Genomic DNA, 23,580 nt, shown 5'->3' with positions numbered 1-23,580 from the left:
ACATTTGGACCATATATACTGACAATACATAGCTTCTGGTTATGGATAGCTATTTTAATTATTATGTATCTACCTTCAGGATCTATAGTTTTATCTAATATTTTAAAACTAACGCTTTTGTGGATTAAGATTGCTACACCTCTCTGTCTAGAGTTATAGCAGGCCGCAAACACATTAGGGAACTCAGGTGAATTAAGCTCACTTGCATTTGTAGCTGATTTGTGGGTTTCTTGCAATAATACAACATCTGCCTTTAATCTAGTAAGCTGGTTAATGATCTTCATTTTTTTCTCTCTGGTGCCAGCCCCATGCACATTCCATGTCACAAACTTTACATTCGCCATAGATGTGAGTGAGAAGTTAGAAGGTGCATGCCCTTGAGAAAATAGTCATACATAGACCCAGGTAGCATCATATGATGTGCTTGTGATTGACTGATGTTCAGGAAAGAAGCAGACAGATAAGATAGAAATACACAAAAAAATAAAAAAGTGCAAAGAGTAAGAGAGTGTGTAAAGGGATAAACCATAGCCCGTGCCTTCTGTACCCAACCGTGAACACCAACCATACCAACGTACTCTTTAGCTGTGCGAGTATTTAATTTATCACCGTGTACCGATCTGTGCGTCTTATTTATTTATTTATTTTATTTATTTATTTTAAATCATTGAAACATGCTTTAAGTCCACCTGTGGTGTAACTAATAAAGCCAAGGGGTGATCTTCTGATCCCTGAACAACTGTCCATTAATATAAAGTCTGTCAACCGATATGGTGGCTTTAACGCCGTCCATCATGTATTTCTTCCTGATTGGGAACAGCACTCGCCTGCGATCTAGGATTTCCTTAGGAAACTGATCATTAACACTAAAGTCTGTCCCTCTCAGTTCCCTGCCGCAACTTCTAACGAATTCTTTTTGTTTATAATGCTCAAATTTAGCTATGATCGGGCGAGGACGGGTTTTGTCGGGTTTCTTACCTCCGAGCCGGTGGACTCGATGAAAAGTGATGTTTTTTACCTGATCCGCCGGGATTTTTAGCTTCTGCTGGAGAAAGTTCCGGACCGTTTCTTCTGCTATCTCTCCCTGCTGCTCCTGAATGCCTGCAAAGACGAGATTATCTCTCATACTTCGCGACTGTATGTCCAGAATGGATTCCTTCATTTTCTTATTTTCGCCGGAAAGCTGGATAATCCCTTCGGTCAGCTCCGTAACCTTCTCCCTCAGCGCGTCGTTCTCGGCGGCCATAGCTGTTAGCTGGGCTTGGCTAAACTCCACCGATTCTCTCAGAGACTGAAACTCCTTGTGTAGAACCTCTACCAAGGCGAGACGCGCATCAAGGCTGGTAAGCTTCTTGTCGATGGATTCCAAGATGTCGCTGAAGTTCCTGTCTGGGGATAAAGTGGAAGAAGAAGCACTGGTGGAATTAGAACGAGTGCGCTTAAGTGACGGTGTGCTAGCAGCTGTAGGCTTCTGGGCCTTCCCCATCACGATGCTATCAAAACACTCGTCCAGGTAGCACTCCAGGCTCGTCGCGGTCTCTTCGTCCAGTTTGTTCCCTCGTAGAAAATAAGACAGTTGTAAATGTTTGGGCTTTAACTTTGTATTATTTTTAGTTATTGGTTCGTTCTTACCTTAGCTTGTTTGATTTGAATTACATGAACGCCTCCATTATACTTACGCACAGCTCTCGCGAGATCTCAGCCGCTCATCTCCTGCCAGTCAACAATAATGTGAAGAACCAGCTCAGTTCTCTTTCTAAGCTACGGACACAACACCCTAACCCATTTGTGGCAGTATCTGGGATTTTAACTATGCTTTACTCTGCTACATTTCCAACATTTTTGCTGTTTGTTGGCTGCTCTACCAGAAATGGCTTTGTTCTACCCAAATGTCGAGGATGCACACATCTCCATTGCAAGACCTCCTGTTGGCAAATGCCATCATCAGATTGTTTTTCTCTGCTTGGACTATAAAGCCCTTGTTCAGAGGTAACCTGTAATAGGTTGGATCAAAAGAAGCTCAAAAAGCTCTTCCATGTTGTTTTGAGGCTACATACAAGGATGCACTCTATCATTGGCATACCATTATAATTACTGTGAGTGTAATTAACTACATAACTTCTGTGCGGACAACATTATCCTCACCAGAATAGTGAGATACTTCCCCAATAATGAACTATGGGTCAACAGTGGTGGAAGGAGCTGCTGAAAAACTGACAAAAAGAAACATGAAATCATAGTGGATTATACAAAACCTACTGTAAATTGAGAAAAGAGGCAGCAAGGAGGCTTACTGGAAGAAACCACAGTGCCACTTTAGGCAGAACAATAGACTAATTTATGGTCAGGGATGAAAAAGAGTCGTCACGGATAAAGAGGATCAGCTCGATTAATGTCTGGACAGAGTCAATGAACTGAGCAGATTTCTTGAGTTAAGGCACAGGCTCAGCATCCTCCCTTGACCCTCAGCTATCCTGTTACACCTGAGATGTTTTATCTTCCATATTGTTCATGGATCTTGCTGCTTCTCAGGTCAGGTTAAGAATTAGCGAGAGAGACTGAACCAGAACAGGGCAGGAGGTCCAGATGGTGTCAGCCCCAGAGTTATTGAGGGCTATATGGATGAACTGTGTGGGATTCTGCAGCACGGAGAAGGTTCTGATGCTATGGAAAAACATACTCATATTTTAATCAAACATACTTGATTAAAATATCAACGACTACATACTAGTTGCCCCGACATCCCATGTCATGAAGGTCCTGGAGACTCTCATGTTGGCCCAGCTGAGTAAGGAAAGAAGCACCTTTTAGTGCATACTATAGTTTGCTTATCACAGTAGAGTTGGAGCTGAAACCATCATACACCTGCTTCAAGGGTTTATTCCACTTGAGAGGAAGTGAAAGTGGAGGATTCTAAATATATCTGTGTTCGATTAGACAACAAACTGGACTGAGAATGCAACAGTGAAGCAGAGGAAAACAAGGTCAGAACATGTGACTTAAAGGAGCAGAACAGTGTAATAAACTCTGGTTCAAAACCAACGTTGTCACTTTACAAAACAAAGCAGGCCCAGTTTCTGGATTGGACAGTGCTCTTTGAGACGTTCAGCCTTGCTCCTCACTTTTCCACAACTTTCTCCCTGACAGGTCTTCTGTGTTCCTCATTTTTAATGATGCGGTTCGTTCAGCAATCTTCTCTAACAAACGTCTGAGGCCGTTACAGCTTAAGTGATTTATAAATTACACATGGCGGCCTCTGTTTACCGATTAGGTGACTTCTGAAGCCAATGATCTGTTGCAGCAGATTTTATTTAGGGGCATCAAAGTAAATAAGGGCTAAATACCACAGCAAGAAACTCTCTTCAGATGTCACTTTTTGTTTCTACTTTCCCCCTTCACAGTTGTGCACTGCCTTGGATTGGTCTTTCACTGAAGTCCCTAATTTAAGACATTTAAGTTTGTGATCGTAATGTGACAAAGTGTGAACAAGTGCACGCAATAAAAAGATGGTCTTATGTGATCAGAGAACATTTGAAAGCTGAGCTGCTATAAACTCCACCTGCCAATTGAGAGTTGTTCAGGGAGCCATCCCATAATAAGCCATCTGTAAGCGCAATATACTCTGTGTTAATGCGATTGACTCACATAGAAACTGCCAGTCTGTAAAAAAAAAAAGAGGGAGAAGTAGCAGTTCTGCAGTTGTTCTCCTCTGCAGTACAACTTGTCCATTTCTATCTTGTTTTTATCCACATATAAGCACATATTTTACTTTATTTTATTGTATTCTTATTTGTCTGCACCATCATCACCAAGTCAAATTACTTGTATGTGCAAACCTACTTGGCAATTAAACTTGATTCTGATTCTGATTCTGATATAAAATAGCAGATTCAAATGTGGTGCCTGTCAGTGAAATCAGTTTCCCTCGTGTACGTCCATAATAATGATGCAACGGGACAGTCAGACATATCGAATCAATGATGGGTCTAATTCTCTAAATAATGAAGGCTTTCGCTTCCGGAGGAAAGCCCGATGTACTAAGATAGTAGAATCGAGCAAAGGACCTAATAAATGGAAGGGGCAGATGGTTGGAGGCAACAGTGAGTTATCCTGATCATCACGGTAACTGGCTTTTAAGCGGAGATTTAGAGTTTAAAACATTAGCTGAGAGCTGCTGAAGATTGGCAGGTGGCTGAGGTTCATTTCCCAGATGTTCTTCAGCTCATTTGGTTCACAAGAAGAACAGCAGCCTGCCGTTGCCCTTTGGGTTGGCTGTGACTGTATACGAAACAAAACTAAATGCTGTTTTGAAGGCTTATGGACTGAGCCGCTACATCTCCCTGTATTTACCACATATTCCTCTGCCTGTATTACAACGTTACCTGGATTTAAAAAAAAGTTCTGTCAAACATGACATGAGATACATTTATTTTGATTGTCTAGAACACAGGTGTCAAACTCAAGGCCCGCGGGCCAAATCCGGCCCGTCAAGGTAGATTATCCGGCCCTCAAGAGCCAAAAAAAAAAGGCCTATCATGTCATAAAGTAGAGGCATATATCCTTTTAAAGTGTATAAAGTGGCTAAAACAGTGCCTCCTGTAAGTATAACTCACGCCAATATCAACTTTTTTTTGCAGATAAACTGTATAAACTGGGCCTAAGGTTGCTACTTTCATGTTACTGTGCATGTTTTATACTTCTATGTGAACTGGAATGAAATTATGAAATGAAAAGTATTGTCTATACACATGCAACCGGCCCTTTTAATGACTTCATGACGCTAAAGTGGCCCCATATAGAAATGAGTTTTACACCCCTGGTCTAGAACATCATGATAATGTTTTCTTTTTTTTTTTTTTTTTTTTTTTTTTTTTTTTTTTCCCCAGTGTCCTGTCTAGCAATATGGCAATAGGAATTGATATCTCAATGCCAGATAGAGCTCGACAGATTTTGCTTTTACAAGTGGGGCAAACAGCTTTCGCCATAGTGCTCCACTTGATTTATGCTTGTAAATAGCTTTATTATGATTCCTGCAAGGAGAATTTCAAATTATATGGACATGACAATGGGAGAGTAAAGGAAGAACAAAAAGTGAAAGAAAAGAAAAAAAAAGAGTAGAGGTGAAAGAAAGAGGAGATAAAAGGAAGAGAATGATAAAACGTCCTCTGTCTGCTCCATCACCTGGAAAGAGACACAAAAAGAACAGCACAACCAACAGACATAAAGCAACAGATACACTCGAATAACACCTAGATGCCATTGCTAAATCATATATATTATTATGTAAGCTGACATGTGTAATGTGATATTTGAAAAAAGAAAGTGAAAAAACATAAATAAATAAATAAATAAATTATAAGATTACTGTATATAAGTGAACACTTAATACCTGGGACCCAGCACCTGTGGGAGATGTGAAAGTGCACTAGTTTAGGTGAAGATTATCCAGAAATAGCTTGATAGTGATTGTGGAGAACCGAAGACCCACCTTCCCCGAGCACAGAGGTAGGCGTCAGGGGACCCGTAACCCCGGACTCCCAAAGGGGTCCCTAAAGCAGGTCGCCCAGGAGGGGCCGACACAGGATATCTGCAACCCCCCCCCCCCAAGGGAGGAGCAGAGACGACCGCGAGGAAATCCCCCAGCCACCGCAATGCCGACGCCCTCAAGAGCCGCGGAGACGAGCCCGTGGGCTCCGCCGGCAGCTAGCCCCGCTGAAGTGGTCCCGGCCATGGGCCCTGAGGGCCAGAGGCCCCAGGGGCGCCCCGCCCCCGCGACGAGGGCCCCGGCCGCCCCCCGGGGGGCCAGCCCCCGCGAAGAGGCCGCCGGGAGTGGGCCGGCGCACGCCCGGGAACCCGCCCCAAACCCGAAGCCAACCAATGCGCCAGGGGGCCAAGGCGCCCGCCAACAAAGTGGAGGAGGGCAGGACGTGGGGGGATGGGCTCCGCACCTATCGGAGACTTGAGATGTTCTTGGGAGAGGGAGCGGACCACACCCATACCTGGAAAAAAAAAAAAAAAACTCATTCACCCCATCCCTCCCTTGTGCCCCACTCACGACACACACAGAAAAAAAAAAAAAAAAAAAAAAAAAGACGCTGTACACACATTCCCACATAACACTCACATCCAACACTGACCAAAGGGGGGGGGGGGGGGGGGGTCACCCCAAATCGACTATACGACTGCCCGTGCCCGACCCCCGGCCCCGGCCCCAGACCAGACGCCCCCCGGACCGGGCCCCCCCAAGAGGGCGGGCCAACATGACCCGCACGAGCCACCCGGCCAGAGCCTCCCCTCCCCCTAAATACCTAATAAACCCCCTCCCTCCCCCACCTTACCCTTGCCATCCCTGCCCCCCACCCCCTGGGGGGAGCAGAGGCATCAGCCCCAGACCTGGCAAGCCGCTGACTGCACACCGCAGCCCCCCGCCAAGACCCCGGACACAGTGGCCCGCACCTCCTCCAGGCCCCAGACTCCTTGCCGCCATCGGAGAACGGGGGTGTGCAGAAGACCCCGACCCTCCCTACGCCTGCTCAAATGTTGTGTTGTTGCATGTTGTTCTCAAGTGCGTTTAAAAACTGGGAGCGCCGAAGGGGATGCACGGCACAGCCCACCCCCCTTCCGGAAGGTAGCTGTTGGCAGCGCACCCCCTCCGTGTGACTGCCCAGAACCCTCAATGTCTAAGTGGGAGAGGAGGTGAAGGGAGCCGTCCGGGGTGAGGCCCACACAACATAAGCCCCCCCCCAGACGTCTTCCCCCCACTCCCCCCTACCATGGCCTATATGAGTGTGCGATGTGAAAAATGTTTGAAGTGAAAGTGTCTAAGATGCATGATAAAATTGGGGAGAGGGGCGTCACCAGAAAGTGGCAACCTCCAGTAACGCCCCCTCCCTCATGACCTACATGTGTGGCGGCGTGATGGAGCAGGCAGAGGGAGGAGTCCGGGGATGGGGAGCAAATGACTGGGAAGCCAACCCAGGGAGCCAGCTCCCCTACTGACTCCAATAGGCACCCCCGCTCCCCGAAAGCCCCACCCAGAGAAGGGGGCCTCGCCAGCGGCACCACCGTAGTCCGGGGGCCAAGGAGAGGCCGCAGGGCCCGCCAGCCAACCACCCACCAGGACCAACACCTCAGCCCCCCAGCCCACCCACCAAGCCTACTTAAACTAAATAAATACATAAATAATAAATAAATAATAAATAATAATAATAATAATAATAATAATAATAATAAGAGGGGGGGACCCTGGCCAGCCGGCCCGCACGAGCCACCCCAAACCCCACCCCCCAGGTGAAACCCGCACCGGAAGACGACACGGACCAGGACCGTGACAGGGGGCCGGACACAAGCCCACCATAACGTCAACCCCCCCCCCCAACCCCCCCCCCCCCCAACCCGTGGATTTAATCCCTCCCCGGATCCACCAGGCGACCTACTCCAAGTGCCTCCAGGGCCCCAGGAACCCCTCCATCCAGCCACTGCGCCCTGCAGGAAGCAACCCACCGCCCCCTATTCCACTAAGTGATGGTGTTGATCAGAGGAGCCCAAAGAGACCAATCAGATGTGGAAGCAGATGCTGTCTCAAGATTAATATGATCCAACAAAAGATCTCTATACTGATTGATACTGAGATTTTGTTTACTTTTCCAATTCATGAGGATAGTTTTCTTTGCGATGCATAAAGCAGTAAAAACCATGTAAACTATTTCTTTTTTCAGAGGACTTTCCTCAAAATTACCGAGCAGGCAAACTGATGGGGATGGTGTAATTTTACAGCTCAAGCACCTTGATAAGTCCTTACATATCTGTGTCCAGAACCTCTGGACTGGTGTGCATAACTATAACGATAATGTTTTCTTCCTTCATTTAAAAAGTATAAAAGTATTTCCAATCAGAACAACACATACAACAACAGCCTGCCATTTCCTTAACGGGCCATTGCTGGTGTGAAACCGCACTGAATTTTACCTCCACAGGATCGGTATATTATGTTCTATTTCTGGTCCGCTTCTCTTACTGGCTTCCATGTTAGCAGGCTGTTGCTCTTCTGGCACGATAGAATACCAAATGCTGCGCTCTGTTTTGGGAACCTTGGGAACTCTCATATGATTGGCTCAGGAACCAGGAAGTAAGCACAGGCTACACACTGCACCAAAATAGTTCCACTGTACCTCTAATTTTGAAAGAGAAAAATGTGACAAAGAAATTGTTGATGAAGGGGACCAATTGTTTATAGGGAATGTTACTACCATCCCAGGTGACAAATGAGAATGATTTTGGTCATTTTTTTGTTAGACGTATTACTTATTATTCCTTTAAAATGTCAAAATAATATGGAACTTGTCTTTTTTAATTGTTTATGTATTTAAAGATGTCAGCAATAACTAGCTTAGTTAAAGGTCAAAAACCATAAAGCGAAAGGATCATCTTTACATAAAAATAAAAATAGAAAAGATAAAACAGAAAAAGCATACACAAAAAAGCCATATTATACAGACCTAAGGTACTCCAAAGCCAGTATAAATAAATGTGATTAGTTTATTTATTATTTTATTTATGTATAAAAATAATAACATGGGAATTTATTTATATCCCATGTGCATTTTTTTTTAGCAGAGATAATATTAGAGCTTTATGAGTTGCATTTTGTATCTTTAGTAAATATTATGAACAATATTATAACATGTTTTTAGGCCTTTTTTGATTGTTGTAGATTTTCTTTTCTTCTTAAATGAGAGCAGAGGATTCAGAGCGTTTTTCTTCCTAAAAATTGCGAGCTGTGGCTCAGACCTGCCCACTCTTCTCCTCTGTCCTCTAACAGTATGGGGGCAGGCAGGACTGGCTGCTACATTGTGCTGGATGTCATGCTGGATATGGCCGAGTGTGAAGGCGTGGTGGACATCTACAACTGCGTTAAGACCCTCTGCTCCCGTCGTATCAACATGATCCAGACCGAAGTGAGTGGGTGTGCAGAAATGGGCTCAGAGGGGCCACGCTGACAGGTTTGATCTTCAAAATACAAAGCAGCTGGAGGAACATCTTTTTGGATTTATCGTGTTTCCCCATTCATTTTCTTTATGAAAATAAAAAAGCTTTGAAACGGCATTCATACAGTCAAATGTATGTGTTCAAAACAATACCTTAATACAAGAACAACTGAAAAACTGAACTCCAGTGTGCTGTATAAGTTAATTATTTATACTCAAGGCAAAGGTGCAGTTTAGGAAGTTTTAAGTAGGGTGCTGTGAGGTAGTTATCGGTAGTCATTATCCGACTTGCAGGTTTATCAACAGGTATTTGTAGAAAGATGTCTGTTGCTTTTTTTTAATCACAGCATATCTGCCCAATGAGCTCTTTCCTGTTAAAAACAAATCTAAGCAAAGTCTAAGGGTCCCATGAATGTCAAGATTAAAAACAGGCTAAACTGTTTTAGAGGTAAAAGTTTAGCGGATTTCTAAATAACCATTTAGATTTAGGCCGGACTAGGTTAGGTTTTAATTGTAAGGTAAGTAACAACGATTACATTGTGGATCATAGTGGTACTCTTCAGATCTGTCATCCTACTTACGGTACCTCTGTTAGCCAACCAGCCTCACAGGTCATTGGTTTAGGTATATGAATGTGTTCCTCATAATATCTAAAAGGCATCTTTTAGTACAGCCTCGTTTCAGTTTTATGGGAGCTGTCAACATCTTTCTCAGCTAGCCAGCTGCAAAAGCTCGTAAAGACGTGAGAATTTATAGAAATCAACCCCTCATTTTATTGTGTAAACCCCCCAGCTGCCAGAGCTATTTGAACTTTGCTTAAGGATAATTGTCAGTTTTCAAAATGTTTCAACCAGAGTAGTAGAATAAATGAAAGTGAGAAAAAAAAGAGACTTTTCTCTTTAACAGGCCAGGAAAACAGCATTAAAATAACCAGTTATCCTCCTTTTATGCATATACTTCAGCTGCAACTGTTGAATACACGTGTCTGCAAAATGGAGACACGTCAAAGAATATAAATAAGTTGGAAAAGGGACAATATGATGGTGGTGACTCTGAATGCGGCCCTGCGTTCTGGTTTCTTTGTTTGGTTTGTCGTCAGAAACAACTCTCCTAGCCTCCACATTAATTGCCCTTCTCTTGATGTTGTTATTGAAATAGTGCATGTGGGCAGTGTGTGGCTTTTCTGATATGACTTGGGAATTTTTTTTTTCTGTTTTATTGACAGCATTCCGCTTGGAAACAAAGTTTCAGAGTAGGCACGGCAATGTGAGGGGTTGTTTTTGACAGCTGACAACTATTAGTCAACATTCAGCGGCAGTAATTAATTTCAGCGGGCCTAGCCTTAACGAGGCCTCTCAGCGCAGGGAGGGGCATTAGTAAACCTCTGAATGCTGTACGTCTCCCAGGAGCAGTATGTGTTCATCCATGATGCCATCCTGGAGGCTTGCCTTTGTGGAGAGACTGCCATCCCCGTGTCGGAGTTTGCTCTTACCTACAAGGAAATGCTGAAAGTCGATTGCCAGAGCAACACCTCACAGCTCCGAGAGGAGTTCCAGGTAAGACCGTTATCACCCGTTCCAAAATATGCCGCTTTAAACACGTAGGTGAAGTTCAGGTTCTTTTTCTGGTCATTTCAACCATATTTCACGTGGCATTTGTGAGGGTTCAAATCCCTCATCATGGCAACATTTGCTAAAGAGCACTAACATAAAATCAAGAGAGTTTCTGATTAAAGCCTCACAAATTTGGACAGTCCTTTAGCCAAACTAAACATAATATATCCTGAACGCAACACATTAGCTCATAAAAAGATATTTCATTTTCCTCAGTCAGGTTGTTATAATGAAGGGTAGGATATATATGTTCTTCGCTCATGTTCTCATTCTGTCATTAAGTTCTTTTTGTCACGTTTAAGTGCTTGAATTTTTAGGCGGGTGGTGTGTTGACACCAGATTATGAAGACTATTAAGACGGTAAAAGGACAATGATGCTGAAGGAAAAACAGTCAGCAGTAGGTTTACTGTTGACCAAAGGGCACACACCAAACATGTGGATATGCTGCTTTTTTTAGATAGAAAAATCTGTATCTGTCATGGTGTTTGTCAGCCAGAAAATGTCCTCTTCACATCACTAACCATTAGACACAAGGTTGTTTTTTTTTACATCTAGGCTCATTTTAAGAGCATCCTTGGTGCAGCATCACTCACCAGCAAACAGCTGAGGGACAGGTTTGAAACGTTGTTTTTGTAAACAGTAAATCAAATCTTAATGGTATAGAAATGTTTTCATAAATTAATAATAAAAATACTGAAATGTCAGTATTAATGTGATTTAACCGTGTAAGCATTTTTAAAATATTTTTATCTACAACATTTTTCTATCTATTTGGCTTCTAATATGTAGTTGGACCAGTTAACTATGAAATTTGACAGAATATGACTCCCTCAGAACAACTGAGCAATCTCCTGCTGGCGGATGTTATTTACTGTTGTCAATACATTGAGAAAAATTACCAATTTTGAGAGGTTATTTAAAAAAATACAATGTTCAATTCAATTACACAGTAAAATAGACAGTTAAACTTAAAACAATTATACTTTAAAACTGGTAGTTTGTGATTTAATGAAGATAGCCGTTTTTTTATTGTTATATGCTTTTCTTTGTTCAACTGTCAAAAAGATTAGTTGGAGGGGGGCATGAAAACTTTCTTTTAAATCACAGGGGGGCCCACCAAGAACGGTTTGGGAACCACTGCTCTAGCAGATACAAAGTGATACATTGTCATCTGTTTTAGATGGCTGTACTACTTACCAAAATTTGGGAACACGACCAAAACTACAAAGGTGTCAAATGACGATGAATATCCTAATTACTGCCCATCGTAGTGTTAGAATAACACCAATGTGACCAAAAATAACTCAATATTTTCTTCTTAACCTCCAGCACATCATCCCCACATCTCTGATCAATAGCAACCACGTTTCCAGCTTCACTAAAGAACCATATGACTCATGACGCTGGGAGATTGTTCAGTGATAGACAGTTTGATAATGAATAAATAACAACACTGGTCAGAGATTAGTGGTCTCTAACTGCTTACATAAAAAACAGAGGCTTTCTTGCCTTGCAGAAATGTTTTAGACAGCAATAATAATCATGTAGAGCTCAAACTTTTCAGCCTGTAACGCAAAGTAACAATGCCAGAGACTCCCTACTTTTTCCGGTATCAGTTTCACAATTAAGGAAATACTAAATCTTTCTAACAAATCAGCTCAAGCTATTATTAGTATCAGGACTTTGAAACAATTAGGCTTTTGTTTGTTGACTATGACTTTATTCTCAAAATATTATTACTTTTTTCTTGTATATGTCTTTATTCTCATGATGTTCTTTATTCTTGTGCACCTAGTACTATGACTTTATTCTTGTAATTTCCCAAAAATAAAAACTTGTATTACACTCATTATATAAGTTATTGACCATGGGAAAGTAAATTTCTTCAAAAAAAAAACTCAAAAATTAGAGAATAATTTAAGATTTTTGCGAGAAAAAACATAGATGTCTTGAAAAGTCGAACATTGTTGTGCCATTTTTTTCCCATGATTAAAGGCATTCATTTGCTGTTTTAAAACAAGCATATCTCTGACATTATAAAGTCAGGAGTTTTGGATCATCTTGCAACCCCCACATGGTGTATCCCGAATCCTTGGGTTGTCCAGGACCCCACTTTGGGAACCCCTGGTATAGAGTGCAGGCAAGAAATAAAACCTGCCAGCTCTTTAATTTTCTTTCTTGCTAATCTTCGTAATTCCTCCTCCTTTCTCTCCAGACCCTGAACTCTGTGACCCCTCACCTGGATGTGGAGGAGTGCAGCGTCTCTCTGATGCCCAGGAACCGAGAGAAGAACCGGAGCATGGACGTTTTGCCGCCGGACCGCTCTCTGGCCTTCTTGGTCACCACAGAGGGTGAGAGCAGCAACTACATCAATGCAGCGCTGGCCGACAGCTTCCTTCGGCCTGCTGCCTTTGTGGTGACCCCACACCCGCTACCTGGCACCACCACCGACTTCTGGAGGCTCATTTATGACTACAGCTGCACCTCTGTGGTGATGCTGAACCAGCTTAACCAATCCAATTCTGCTTGGGTAAGAAAAAAAAAACATTAAGCTTAATCTATTTAATGGTCTGTGTCCTTCTCTTAATCCGATGCTTTATTGTTTATCATTTGCCACCGGTCCAGCTTTTCTTCTTGGAAATGTATTTCATGTCTAAAGAGAATATGAGGAGGGAATCAGATTGTCAAGGGCAATTTCTGACTCGTTCCGTGCCTGGGTCTTGTTGCGTCAATTCTCAATAACCCCGACCTGATCCGTGGACCTGTGGTTCTAAACGTCCCATTGTTCAATTTGGAGAAGTTGGAAAAAGAGACGAGGCATCTGCCCTTAAGGTCATCTCTCCTATCAGAAACCAGCTGTGTTCCTCTGGTACATCCTTTAGATGTTTAGTGGTTCCTCCCTTTGTAACTCAGAATTCAGAACCCAACTGCCAACAGTGCTCTTGTCTTTATCTTTTGAAACGCGTGGAGCAAAACGAAGCAAGCAAGCTTGCTGGAATGTTAAACAAGATTAAATTCAGCCAATTCTCAAACGGGCTAATGTGATGATCTGAATTGGGCTGGGACTTTAAAAAAAACGCATGCTTTGAAAAAATCATGAACGTCATGTGTGGTATAGAGAATTACTTAAGCTCAATTTAAAGAGTAGAGAAATGTGTGCATGTTTCTTCAAGAATTCAGGTTTCTGAAGGTTGTGGAACTTAAACACAATCCCAGTATAGATCGTTACAGTGACGGAGCTTTTTGTATGTGATTTCAGTTACCTTATTTTTTGGACTATAAGTCCCACCGGACTATAAATCGCATTTATTTAGACATTTATTTCACACAATCCAAGACTAAAAACTGACATTTAACCTGGTAAGACAACATATTAAATTACACAACTGCATCCACAACTGGCTGAATAATGTGAAACATACCTGGAAGGTTGAATTGGGTAAATTAGCATAACAAGCAAGCAACTTCAACCGGCAGGGTTCTTACCAGAGCATTTCAGTGTAACGGGTCGTTACGATGAAATTAGACCGTGGATAAAGTGATGCTCTGTGCTAAGCTAACAGCATGACACAGATGTTTGAAAGCAACATAAAGCTCTCGTGCATCAGCAAAGTTGTAAACCAGCTGGACAGCAGACCTGTAAGCTAGCGCTAGCTGCTATTAGCTTCATGGACAGCTCACTAGCAGGGTTCTGTCATAGTCTTGTTGCTTTAAGCTTCAACACGCAACGCTCTGCGGCGTGAATGGATACGGAAACAGTGAAACAACATATAAACATGAGTTCTGTCTTTGTTGTCTATAAATAATGTTTCAATTAATTTCCAAGTTGTATAAGAGCAGCATATAGGTTTCTCTGGCCTAGAGTGCCCTCTTGCAGCTATAGACGATAATGTTTACTTCTTGGTTCATGTTGGTCAAAATTAGTTACGATTTAAAATTGATATATAAGTAGCACCTGACTATTAGACGCAGGATCGACCAAACTATGAAAAAGGTGTGACTTATTCTCTGAAAAATATGGTATTTAATATAAAGTAGTAGTTTCTAAAACCCAGGAAAAATAATCACAAGACTCAAAACACGGTTACAGCTTGTCAGGAAGGACTAGTGAAGGAATTATTTTTACTATTTTACATATTTTACTTTATTTACTATGTTCATTGCATTTATCACATAGGTAACCTAATTGGGCGCTATTAAGTAGACCTGCTCCTTGCTTTAATTCTGCTTGTGATCAAAGACGTATTAAAGCAACATGTTTCTTTAAATTGAAGAATGTCACTTCACTGCCAATATGCCAAGTCTTCCCTTATGTGACTCACAGCACAGTTTTCAAAGACTGCCCTTTTGCTCAGTTCTCTGCCACCAAGTGTAAATTCATGCTTGCTGTTTAATTTGCCTGCACACCATTGAAGTGTTCTTATATCTCTCCTCCATGTTGGCTCTTGGGAAGGTTTGTTCAGGCGTCTCCCTATCGCTGCTTTGTCAGCGTGCCACGTCTCATTCGGGCTCAACATTTCCACCATGCCTGTCAGCTGCAGCCTGCCCTCCTTCCACTGTCACTCCCTTTTCGTCTCACTCTGCCTCCTTTCCTCCCCCTGCCAGAGGATTACCAGTTTGCCCCTCAAGTACGCGCTCTCTCGCTCAATTTCTCCTCCTGAGTTTGGGGGGCTGTCTCTCTCCTGTCTGGATGTATAAATATTTATCTCTCTTCTTGCTCAATGTCACCTGTTAATACCCTTCTGTCAGTGTCACTGTTATCACTTGCTTCTCCAGGGGTCTTCTACTCATCCCAAAAGTCAATGCAGAACATGTCAGCGTTTCAGCGCCGCTCTTGTTGTTCCCTTTGCAGGGTGGGATGTGTTTTTGAAGCAAGGATGACAGGAGACCTTGGCTTTGAGCCTATCCAGCTTCTGAGCTAACTTCCTGTTTGTCTCTTGTGGGCACAACCAAGGTCGCTTGCTTCATTTATTTATATTATACTAACGGTAATGATTGGAAGTCATGAATAATTCAAGCCTGGTGGCTGAAGTGAGGAACGGTTCCCATCATGAGTGCTTTTTCCCCCCCGCTCGTTTAATTTACAGCTGATGTTTGTAGGTGATCATTGTCATTTAGGCTAATTGTATCTGTTGTCAATACTCAGGTGTCTTGTTACTGACTTCCCCATCACTTGACACTGACATAATGATTTGTTTTATGGGCTAACGACAGGCTGTCTTCTTTCCCCGCCTCTCTGGTCCTCCTAGCCCTGTCTGCAGTATTGGCCTGAGCCTGGATTACAGCAATTTGGGCCCATGACCGTGGAGCTTTTGTCCAGGACCGCAGATGATGACGTCATCATCCGCCTCTTCCGGATTCAGAACATCACTCGGGTAAGTGGGCTCAGGACACACAATCAGTTTGTGAAGGTGCTCAGGTTATTGTTTGGGGTATCGGCATTGGGAAATAACAGGGTATGCTTATCTGTGGAAAGTGTGTTGGCCAATCATGATCATGATAGTCCTGTTGGTTTATTTGTCTGGACTTTTAAAGAGCTGAGAATCCCCTGAGAGGGACTCTGAGGTCCTCACCAAACAATCCAGTCATTAGTAGTATCTGAACAAATCTAACCATCTACAGTGACTCAGTATGTTTCGTTAGGACAGATTGAGGTGTAATAAAGCCTGGCATTCATGACAACAATCTTTTGATAGATTGATTTGTCTGACTAGCCAGCTTTCTCTCATAAATGGATGATGGACATTTACTCCAGACAAGTTTCCAGGTATCTCTCATGTAGTCCTTGATACCCGTGGGAAAAGCCGACCATTAATTAGACCACTGAACACTGACATACAAGTACAAATATTTGTATTTATTCCGCAGAGTTTGAGCCATATGGGTATGCTTCTGGAAATGTCCTCAGAACAGCTTTGTGTGGGTTTTACAAATACCAGGGGCTAATTACCTTTTACAGAAGCGAGTGATTTCCTCTGTGACCTGATGCTAATAATGCTGATCGGGGAACCAAAAGATGGTAATTAACACCATACAGTCATTTTGAAGTGGGGCGTTAAAGACCGGCCTTCTAGTTCTTATTACAAGAAGGGCAGTTTGACATTCACAGTATTTCTCATGTGAGCTGTCCAGTGCTGAAAGATAGCAAAAGCACCTCAATCAGATCAGTTAATCAGTGAATTAGAGCAGTTCTTTGCTAAATCTTTAATGCAAATCTATCTATACTTTGAATGTCTGAGTAAACTTGCTAACAGACAAACTGTAACAATTATATCCTAATGCTCTCCTCACACTGCTGTATATCTAGCTTTTATTTTAATGGCGTAGGAAGTCAAAATGCTCGCTTTTGTTTTTAGAACAATATTTATGCTTATGAAGCTCAACTGAAGCTCTATACTACAGATTCACAATCAAAAGACTGAGCTGATTTTTTTTTTCCCTTTTTGCAACCCTCGTAATGAACACAAAGAAACATTGTGATCAAATTCCCAACAATGGTCCTTATGCCATACACAGGTATCTTTTTTTCATAGATCTACTAATGATGTACTCTCAACTTAACTGTGCCCCAGCTGCAAGTCTGAACGTCTGTACGATTTCCTAATGGTCGTGACCAGGCTACTACTTGCTACATAAAAGGAGAGTAATGTATTTATCTGCATGGTGTGGTGTCAAGCACTAACACACTTATCAGATGAAAGTGTATTAGCCATACATTTTAATGGGTTTGTAAAATAAACTATAGTAGGACCAGAGACAAAATTAGCAGTTTTTGCATTAGCATCAATAACACTATAGATGCGTTTTAGAATCTAGCTTGCGTAAAATTTTGTATATCAGTGTGAGTCCTTCCTCTAAAATAGCTGACATTTACAAATCAGCGTTGTATAAACTCTGGATATTTGTTCTGATATGCCAATAGCATACACTGGCCCTCGTGTAAATCTTTTGAACCCTCTGGCTTTCCATCTATCTTCTATGCCTTACCATTTTGAGTCAGCAGTACAGTCAACAGAGATGCTGCAGATCTTATCAGGTTTTAGCAAAACTAGAAGGCCTCAACATGTGTTAACAGCTGATAAAGAGGTAGAACTTCAGTAAGATTTGTTTTCTTTGTAGTAAAGAAGAATCAAATGCAGATCTGCATGTGCCAAGTGTAAATGGAAGGCATCACTTTGAGTTGCCTTTATACACCAGCTTGACAGTTTTAACTTCTAATACTGCTGTTTAAATGTTTCACATTTTCTGAGTCTAATAATGGTTTGGGTCAAAAGACTATTTCAAGATGTGCCTCAGTAAATACGTATTGCAGCTCTATGCTGCTGTTGGAGGAATCTAAGTTGTTTTCATTTATTTTTAAGAGAGTTAATGACGCCTGATGCTGCTGAAATGAATCACTGTATGACCTTGGTCCCGTCTAGCATTTGTTCCCTCCAGCGGCTGGAATGATTTCCAGCGTATTAATCCTGCTTCAAACAAATGTCCCTTAATAAACAACACACAATTAGTCACAAATAATTGTTAACGTCTTTTGTTGTAGCATATATACTTTATGGGAAAAAAAAACGATTTTTACAGTTAACTGTTAAAGTTTGGATATTCTTTTTGAGTCTTGGCTCTATAAATCAGGCTCAAATTCCTACACATATCAACACCACCCCAATAGTGAATTGATCTTTAAAACCGGAAAACCTCAGTGTATAGTGACACCAGACTGGCCCATCCGTAGCTGACATCATGTCAAAAACTGTTCCCATGTGTCCTTGTTACAGGATTGAAAGAAGCAAGTGGACCAGGAGCAGGTAGTAGGGGGACAGGTTTAAGTTCTTTCTGTATGTTGCTTAAACGTTAACTATTGGGCCACCTCTGGTTTCCACTTGCTATTAACAAATGTAATGCAATGTAATTTTAATTTTCAAATAACGTATAAGTCCTTTATCCATCTGTGAAACATACAAGTTTACCCCACCTACGCTTGTCTCTGTGTATTTCTAAACCAATAACTGAACCATGTACTGTTATTGAAGAAGAAGGATGTTGGTTCTGCAATATCATCACTTTGGCTATAAGAATCTAAAAATTAATGTGTTCGTTTTGAGGCAAATTTGGTCATATAGAGGTTTGACACTTTAAGAAATGCAGAATATTTGAGATACCGATAGATTTGTAAATAGTTACAAATAGTGGTGTCCTGATACCAGTATCGGTATCGGGCATGATACCAGTGTCAAGTACCCATACTCTTGTAAAAGCTTGTAAAAGCAACCCAATACTCTGAACTGATACCGATCTTGTGCTTTTTGCTGTGAAGAGGGGCAAAAAAAAGGCAACTTTAAACACAAAAATTAGATAAAGCAATTCAAGACTACACATGACACAGAATTCAAAGCGTTTGCTGCAGCACAACCAAGATTTTAACAAGTACTCCAGAAACATTCCTGAAGCTCTTACTGAATTCATCGGCCTTGATAATTGATAGTCGTTTTTAGTTGTTAATTATATTGTTAAGTTATGTGTGATCTAAAAGTCCCAATTAATAAGCAGTCAGTTTTGGTACTTAGAATCGTACTCGTACATGTTCTCGGTCTAAAAAACTGGTATCGGGACACCCCCAGTTACAATGACATGTAAAAGAATCCATGTTTAGTTCATTGGAAGTCTCTGTGCTCTCCACCTGAAAGTTGTTACCAGGTGACACCTTTACCTGTGAAAAGCTTTGTTTAGATGGTGACACATCTATCTCACTGCTGAAGGTCTAGAATCAACTCCCAGACCAATAAGCGTGATTAAGTGACAACTTTAACATGAACTCAAAGCAGGAATTAATATTGGGCTTACATTCCCCTGAACTAATGCAGCTGCATCAGAAATTACATCTTTCCAGTTGTTTGTAATGACACTACATTAAAAATCGGCTAACCATGCTCTAAAACATACACAGTAAGCCCTACAGATTGAACATCCTGCTATACTGTCCAAGAACAATAAGAAAGTGAGTGGATGGCTGCAAATCTAGAAAACCTTGTTCAATGTGAAGACAACCATAATGTTCTTACACTCTTGCGAAAGAAAGCAGGGGAGAACCTTCTTTGGTGCGTACTAAGCTGACACTCCCCTTAAAATACATTTACTGTATAAGGACAAAATTCCCCCAGAACTGCACCACACTATGGACAGACTTTTTGGAACCACTTTAGGGTGCAGCTATACTCTAGGTGTAACATCCATAGCTTTGGGCAGTGATTCTGTGTCTCTGCTGCTGGCTGCTGACGTCACACTCTGCTCCCTATGCTGCTCTACCAGTTATCCCCTGATTTCCTGCAACTGTGATTCCTCTAATTAGGGGCGCTGCTACGCCTGTGTATTCCCGCTACATTCTCGACTCCTCCAGTGTGCAGGCGTCATATTCTCGAAAACTGTAGTGTGAGTTGACCTTCCAGTGTTCCTTGACAGCCTTCCTGTGAGTGACTCTGATTGTTTGTTTGGACTCCTGCCTGTTTGCCTCGCCCTGGTTGGACTCTCCTATTGGTTCCTCAGTTTCTGGACATCGACTTGAGCCAGTTGCCTGACTCTGAGTCTCTGCTAAGCCGTCCTGTATTTCTGCCTATCAGTTAGCCCTGAGGATCAAGATACCCGACCGGACTCTGTACTCTGCCTGTTGGATTCCCCCTCTGATACCTAAGCCTGTTCAGAATCCCTGTGCATGACCCTCGACTGTTCCCAGACTTTCTATACTGTAACTAGTCCAGTTTTGAACCCGGCTTCTGCAAGCAAAGGAAGAGCCAAGATTCTCCTGGAGCCGCTTCTTGGATTCAGTGCTACACCCCGGATTCAAGAGAAGTTAGTGGCTTTATTACAGTGCTCAACAATTCCCGCTGTTGGACTCACAGCCACTAAACTGTCTCTCTTCCTTACAGAGGTTCCTGACCCAGTTCCAGAATTTTCCCACACCGACTACACCTGTTTCTCTAATAAATCTCTTAAGTCTCTCTTTGTGTCTGGCTGAATTTTGGGTCAAAATTCTGGTTCATTACACTAGGAGATCACGCCAACCTCGTGGATATAACGCCGCTGAGATACGCAGCCAGAATAGGTCGTCTTGCTGTGAATTATTATGACCTTTACAATTTGCCTAAAATTGATGCAGGTTGTACAATTATTCAGAAAAGTGAAATGACATATTTTTAGATCAAATGTTGCTCTTTATGGCAGTGAGACCCACTCTACTACTTGCCTACACTGGTGGTAAAGGACACACAGCATATATATTTAAACAAAAATAAAAGAGACGCCTTTTAGAAACAATTCTTGACAACCAAGCTACATTGTAGTGTTTTAGCCTCAGGTCCTTGTTACCTTACCACCATAGGCTCCTTTGTTGTGCATGCTCCAAAGCGTCAGAGACATCTCATGCCATGTGATGCATGAGGAGGACCGCAATGTACTCTAGGACATTTCATCAAAACCCTGCAAACAGTGTGAGAATGGGATATGATGCTCTTCTGAATGAGTTTATGAGTGGTGTGGCTTATATAATCCATAACATTCAATCTCTTCTCCTTCTCTCACCTGTTCTCTAACTTCTGTAGCTCCAGGAGGGTCAGCTCGTGGTGCGCCACTTCCAGTTCCTGCGCTGGTCCCCATACCGTGATGTGCCCGACTCTAAAAAAGCCTTCCTCAGCCTTTTGGCACAGGTTCACAACTGGCAGAGGGAGTGTGGCGAGGGACGCACCGTCGTCCACTGCCTGTGAGTCAGCTGATGCTTTATTTTCTAGCAAAACTTATCACTATCGTGTCAGTGGGTTGATACAAAACGTAATTCTGTTTTTATTTCTTGCTTCCTGATCAAAGTTCATCATCTCTTCAGAAAGAAATTAATATAATCTTGCATTATCAGAACGATCTCAGAGCACTTTTTCTGCAGGTCATGCCGTCTCTCTGCGATGTCTCATAGATTAAATCCCAACCCCTGTCTTTAAATGAGGGCTTCTCTTAGATATTCATCTTCAAAGTCTGCGGGTTGGCCTTTTTTCTGACAGCATGCCCGATCTGTGCTCAGTCAAACGGTGACATTTCCCTCTGCAGCATCCCCACCCTCCTGCTTTTTAGAAGCTGTACTACATCTTTTTTTAGCTCACTCATTGCTGTATGCTTCTTTCTCCATTTCACTGTGTCTGCGTGCCTTTGCTTGTTCATTTTGGAGCAGGAATGGCGGCGGTCGAAGCGGTACTTTCTGTGCCTGCACCATGACCCTGGAAATGATACGGCATCACAGCGTAGTGGACGTGTTCTTTGCTGCCAAAACGCTGCGCAATTCAAAGCCAAACATGGTGGAGACAATGGTAAACAAACAAGACTCTGTTTTGTATGTTCTCTGTATGTTCCTTAGAATGATAAGGAGGTAAACAAGTTAAGGCAAATTAAATATGACCATGTTGCAGAACTGCTGCAACATGCATTTTTAGACAGAACTTTGCATGAACTCATCTTTTAAAATGTCTTAACAATTTTGGGCTCTAAATTGTTTATTTTAACCATTCTTTTTTTAAGGTGCACTAATAGGAACATATATGAATTTAACCAATTGTATATCCTAGACCTAGTCCAATCCGAATAGGTTCAGATTCATAAGTAAACTTCACTAATGTGTGATTTATCCATTCAGAACATCGTGTTGATCGTAAACTGAAGGATGCTGGGATACAATGTCCACAATGTAGCAAGTTTTAAGCCATTCTGGGTGAGATGGTATAAAACATTAATATAGCACCTGCTCTAAAACTGATATCTTCAAGCTTTAATGAAATTTGCAGATATTTGCGTATTTGGGCCAAATTCCTTTTGCAAGAAAATTTTTATGAGAAGATAAAACTCCACAGTGACCAGAAAATGAGTCACCTTAAGGTTTTGAAACCTTTACCAACTGTCAAGCATGGTCGTGGAAGCATCATGCTGTGAGTCTGCTTTGTTGCCATGGCTACTGGTGCTCTGTACAAGGTTGGTGGGACTTTAAGGAAGGAGGATTAGCTCCAAATCTTTTAACTTTACCTTAAATCAACAATGAGTTGCTTGAATCCCGGACACAGTGGTGGAACAGGACAATAACATTAAAACAGGTATTGGAATGGATGAAGCAGACTCACATCAACCTTTGGGAATGACTATAAACTCAAATCTAAAGATAATCTATGAACTATGCTTCAAAGACTTTTGTGACAGGATGCCCAATATTTTAAATTAATTCAGATTAGAAGAGTGGTCAGAAATCCAGCTAGAATTACACCAGGACCTGGTTTCTGGTTTAGGAAAACAGTAAAGAATAAAAAAAGTTAATGCTTATTATACATTTTTAAAAATACAAACAACGTTTGTATATGCAAGATTGTCTTGAATATTTTTTGAAGGATAATATAATAAATTAGGATAAAGACCACACATCAACCTGAACTAATAATAAAATAAGGCACAGCTTGTCTCTGCCTGTACAGGTGTGTGTGGATGTGTTTGTGTGTCAGAAGCGGGGAGGGGGGACGAGATTGTCTGATCTGCTTCAATTTGCCTCCCAAAGTTAAAATTTAGGGCTTCATGAGGAGGTTTTTGTCTCAGCCGTGCTGAGAGCAATAAAAAGGACTTTAAACCGCAATACTGCAGACTTTTGACCGCAGTGAAATAATTTTTACAGATTGGATATTGGATATATATATATATATATATTTTTTTTTTTTTTTTTTTTTTTTTTTTTTTTTTTACAGATTGGATATTGGATATGGGCTGCACAGTGGCGCAGTGGGTAGCGCTGTTGCCTTGCAGCAAGAAGGTCCTGGGTTTGAGTACACCCCTGGGTCTTTCTGCATGGAGTTTGCATGTTCTCCCTGTGCATGCGTGGGTTCTCTCCGGGTACTCCGGCTTCCTCCCACAGTCCAAAAACATGACTGTTAGGTTAATTGGCTTCTCCAAATTGTCCTTAGATGTGAGTGTT

At 42.0% G+C, this 23,580-nt stretch overlaps 1 protein-coding gene across 7 annotated transcripts in view; it reads left to right on the top strand.

Moving 5' to 3' along the window:
* ptprua (protein tyrosine phosphatase receptor type Ua) overlaps positions 1-23,580 on the top strand; it is a 328,377-nt gene that overhangs the window by 288,005 nt on the left and 16,792 nt on the right. For 5 of the 7 annotated variants that reach the window (XM_036145582.1, XM_036145581.1, XM_021311117.2 and 2 more), the window contains 6 exons: positions 8,822-8,957; positions 10,394-10,543; positions 12,817-13,131; positions 15,851-15,976; positions 21,191-21,348; positions 21,808-22,152. In XM_036145582.1, coding sequence (XP_036001475.1) covers positions 8,822-8,957; positions 10,394-10,543; positions 12,817-13,131; positions 15,851-15,976; positions 21,191-21,348; positions 21,808-22,006 — 1,084 coding nt within the window. In that variant the 3' untranslated portion in view covers positions 22,007-22,152. Of the gene's footprint in view, positions 1-8,821; positions 8,958-10,393; positions 10,544-12,816; positions 13,132-15,850; positions 15,977-21,190; positions 21,349-21,807; positions 22,154-23,580 lie in introns of those variants that run through there. The other 2 variants (XM_012853466.3, XM_021311111.2) reach the window with 2 other exon arrangements.

This window comes from Fundulus heteroclitus, chromosome 13 (genome assembly GCF_011125445.2).
Source record: "Fundulus heteroclitus isolate FHET01 chromosome 13, MU-UCD_Fhet_4.1, whole genome shotgun sequence".
Taxonomy (NCBI): domain Eukaryota; kingdom Metazoa; phylum Chordata; class Actinopteri; order Cyprinodontiformes; family Fundulidae; genus Fundulus; species Fundulus heteroclitus.
The sequence above is the reverse complement of the archived record's forward strand: the minus strand, read 5'-3'. Positions and strand labels throughout refer to the sequence as shown.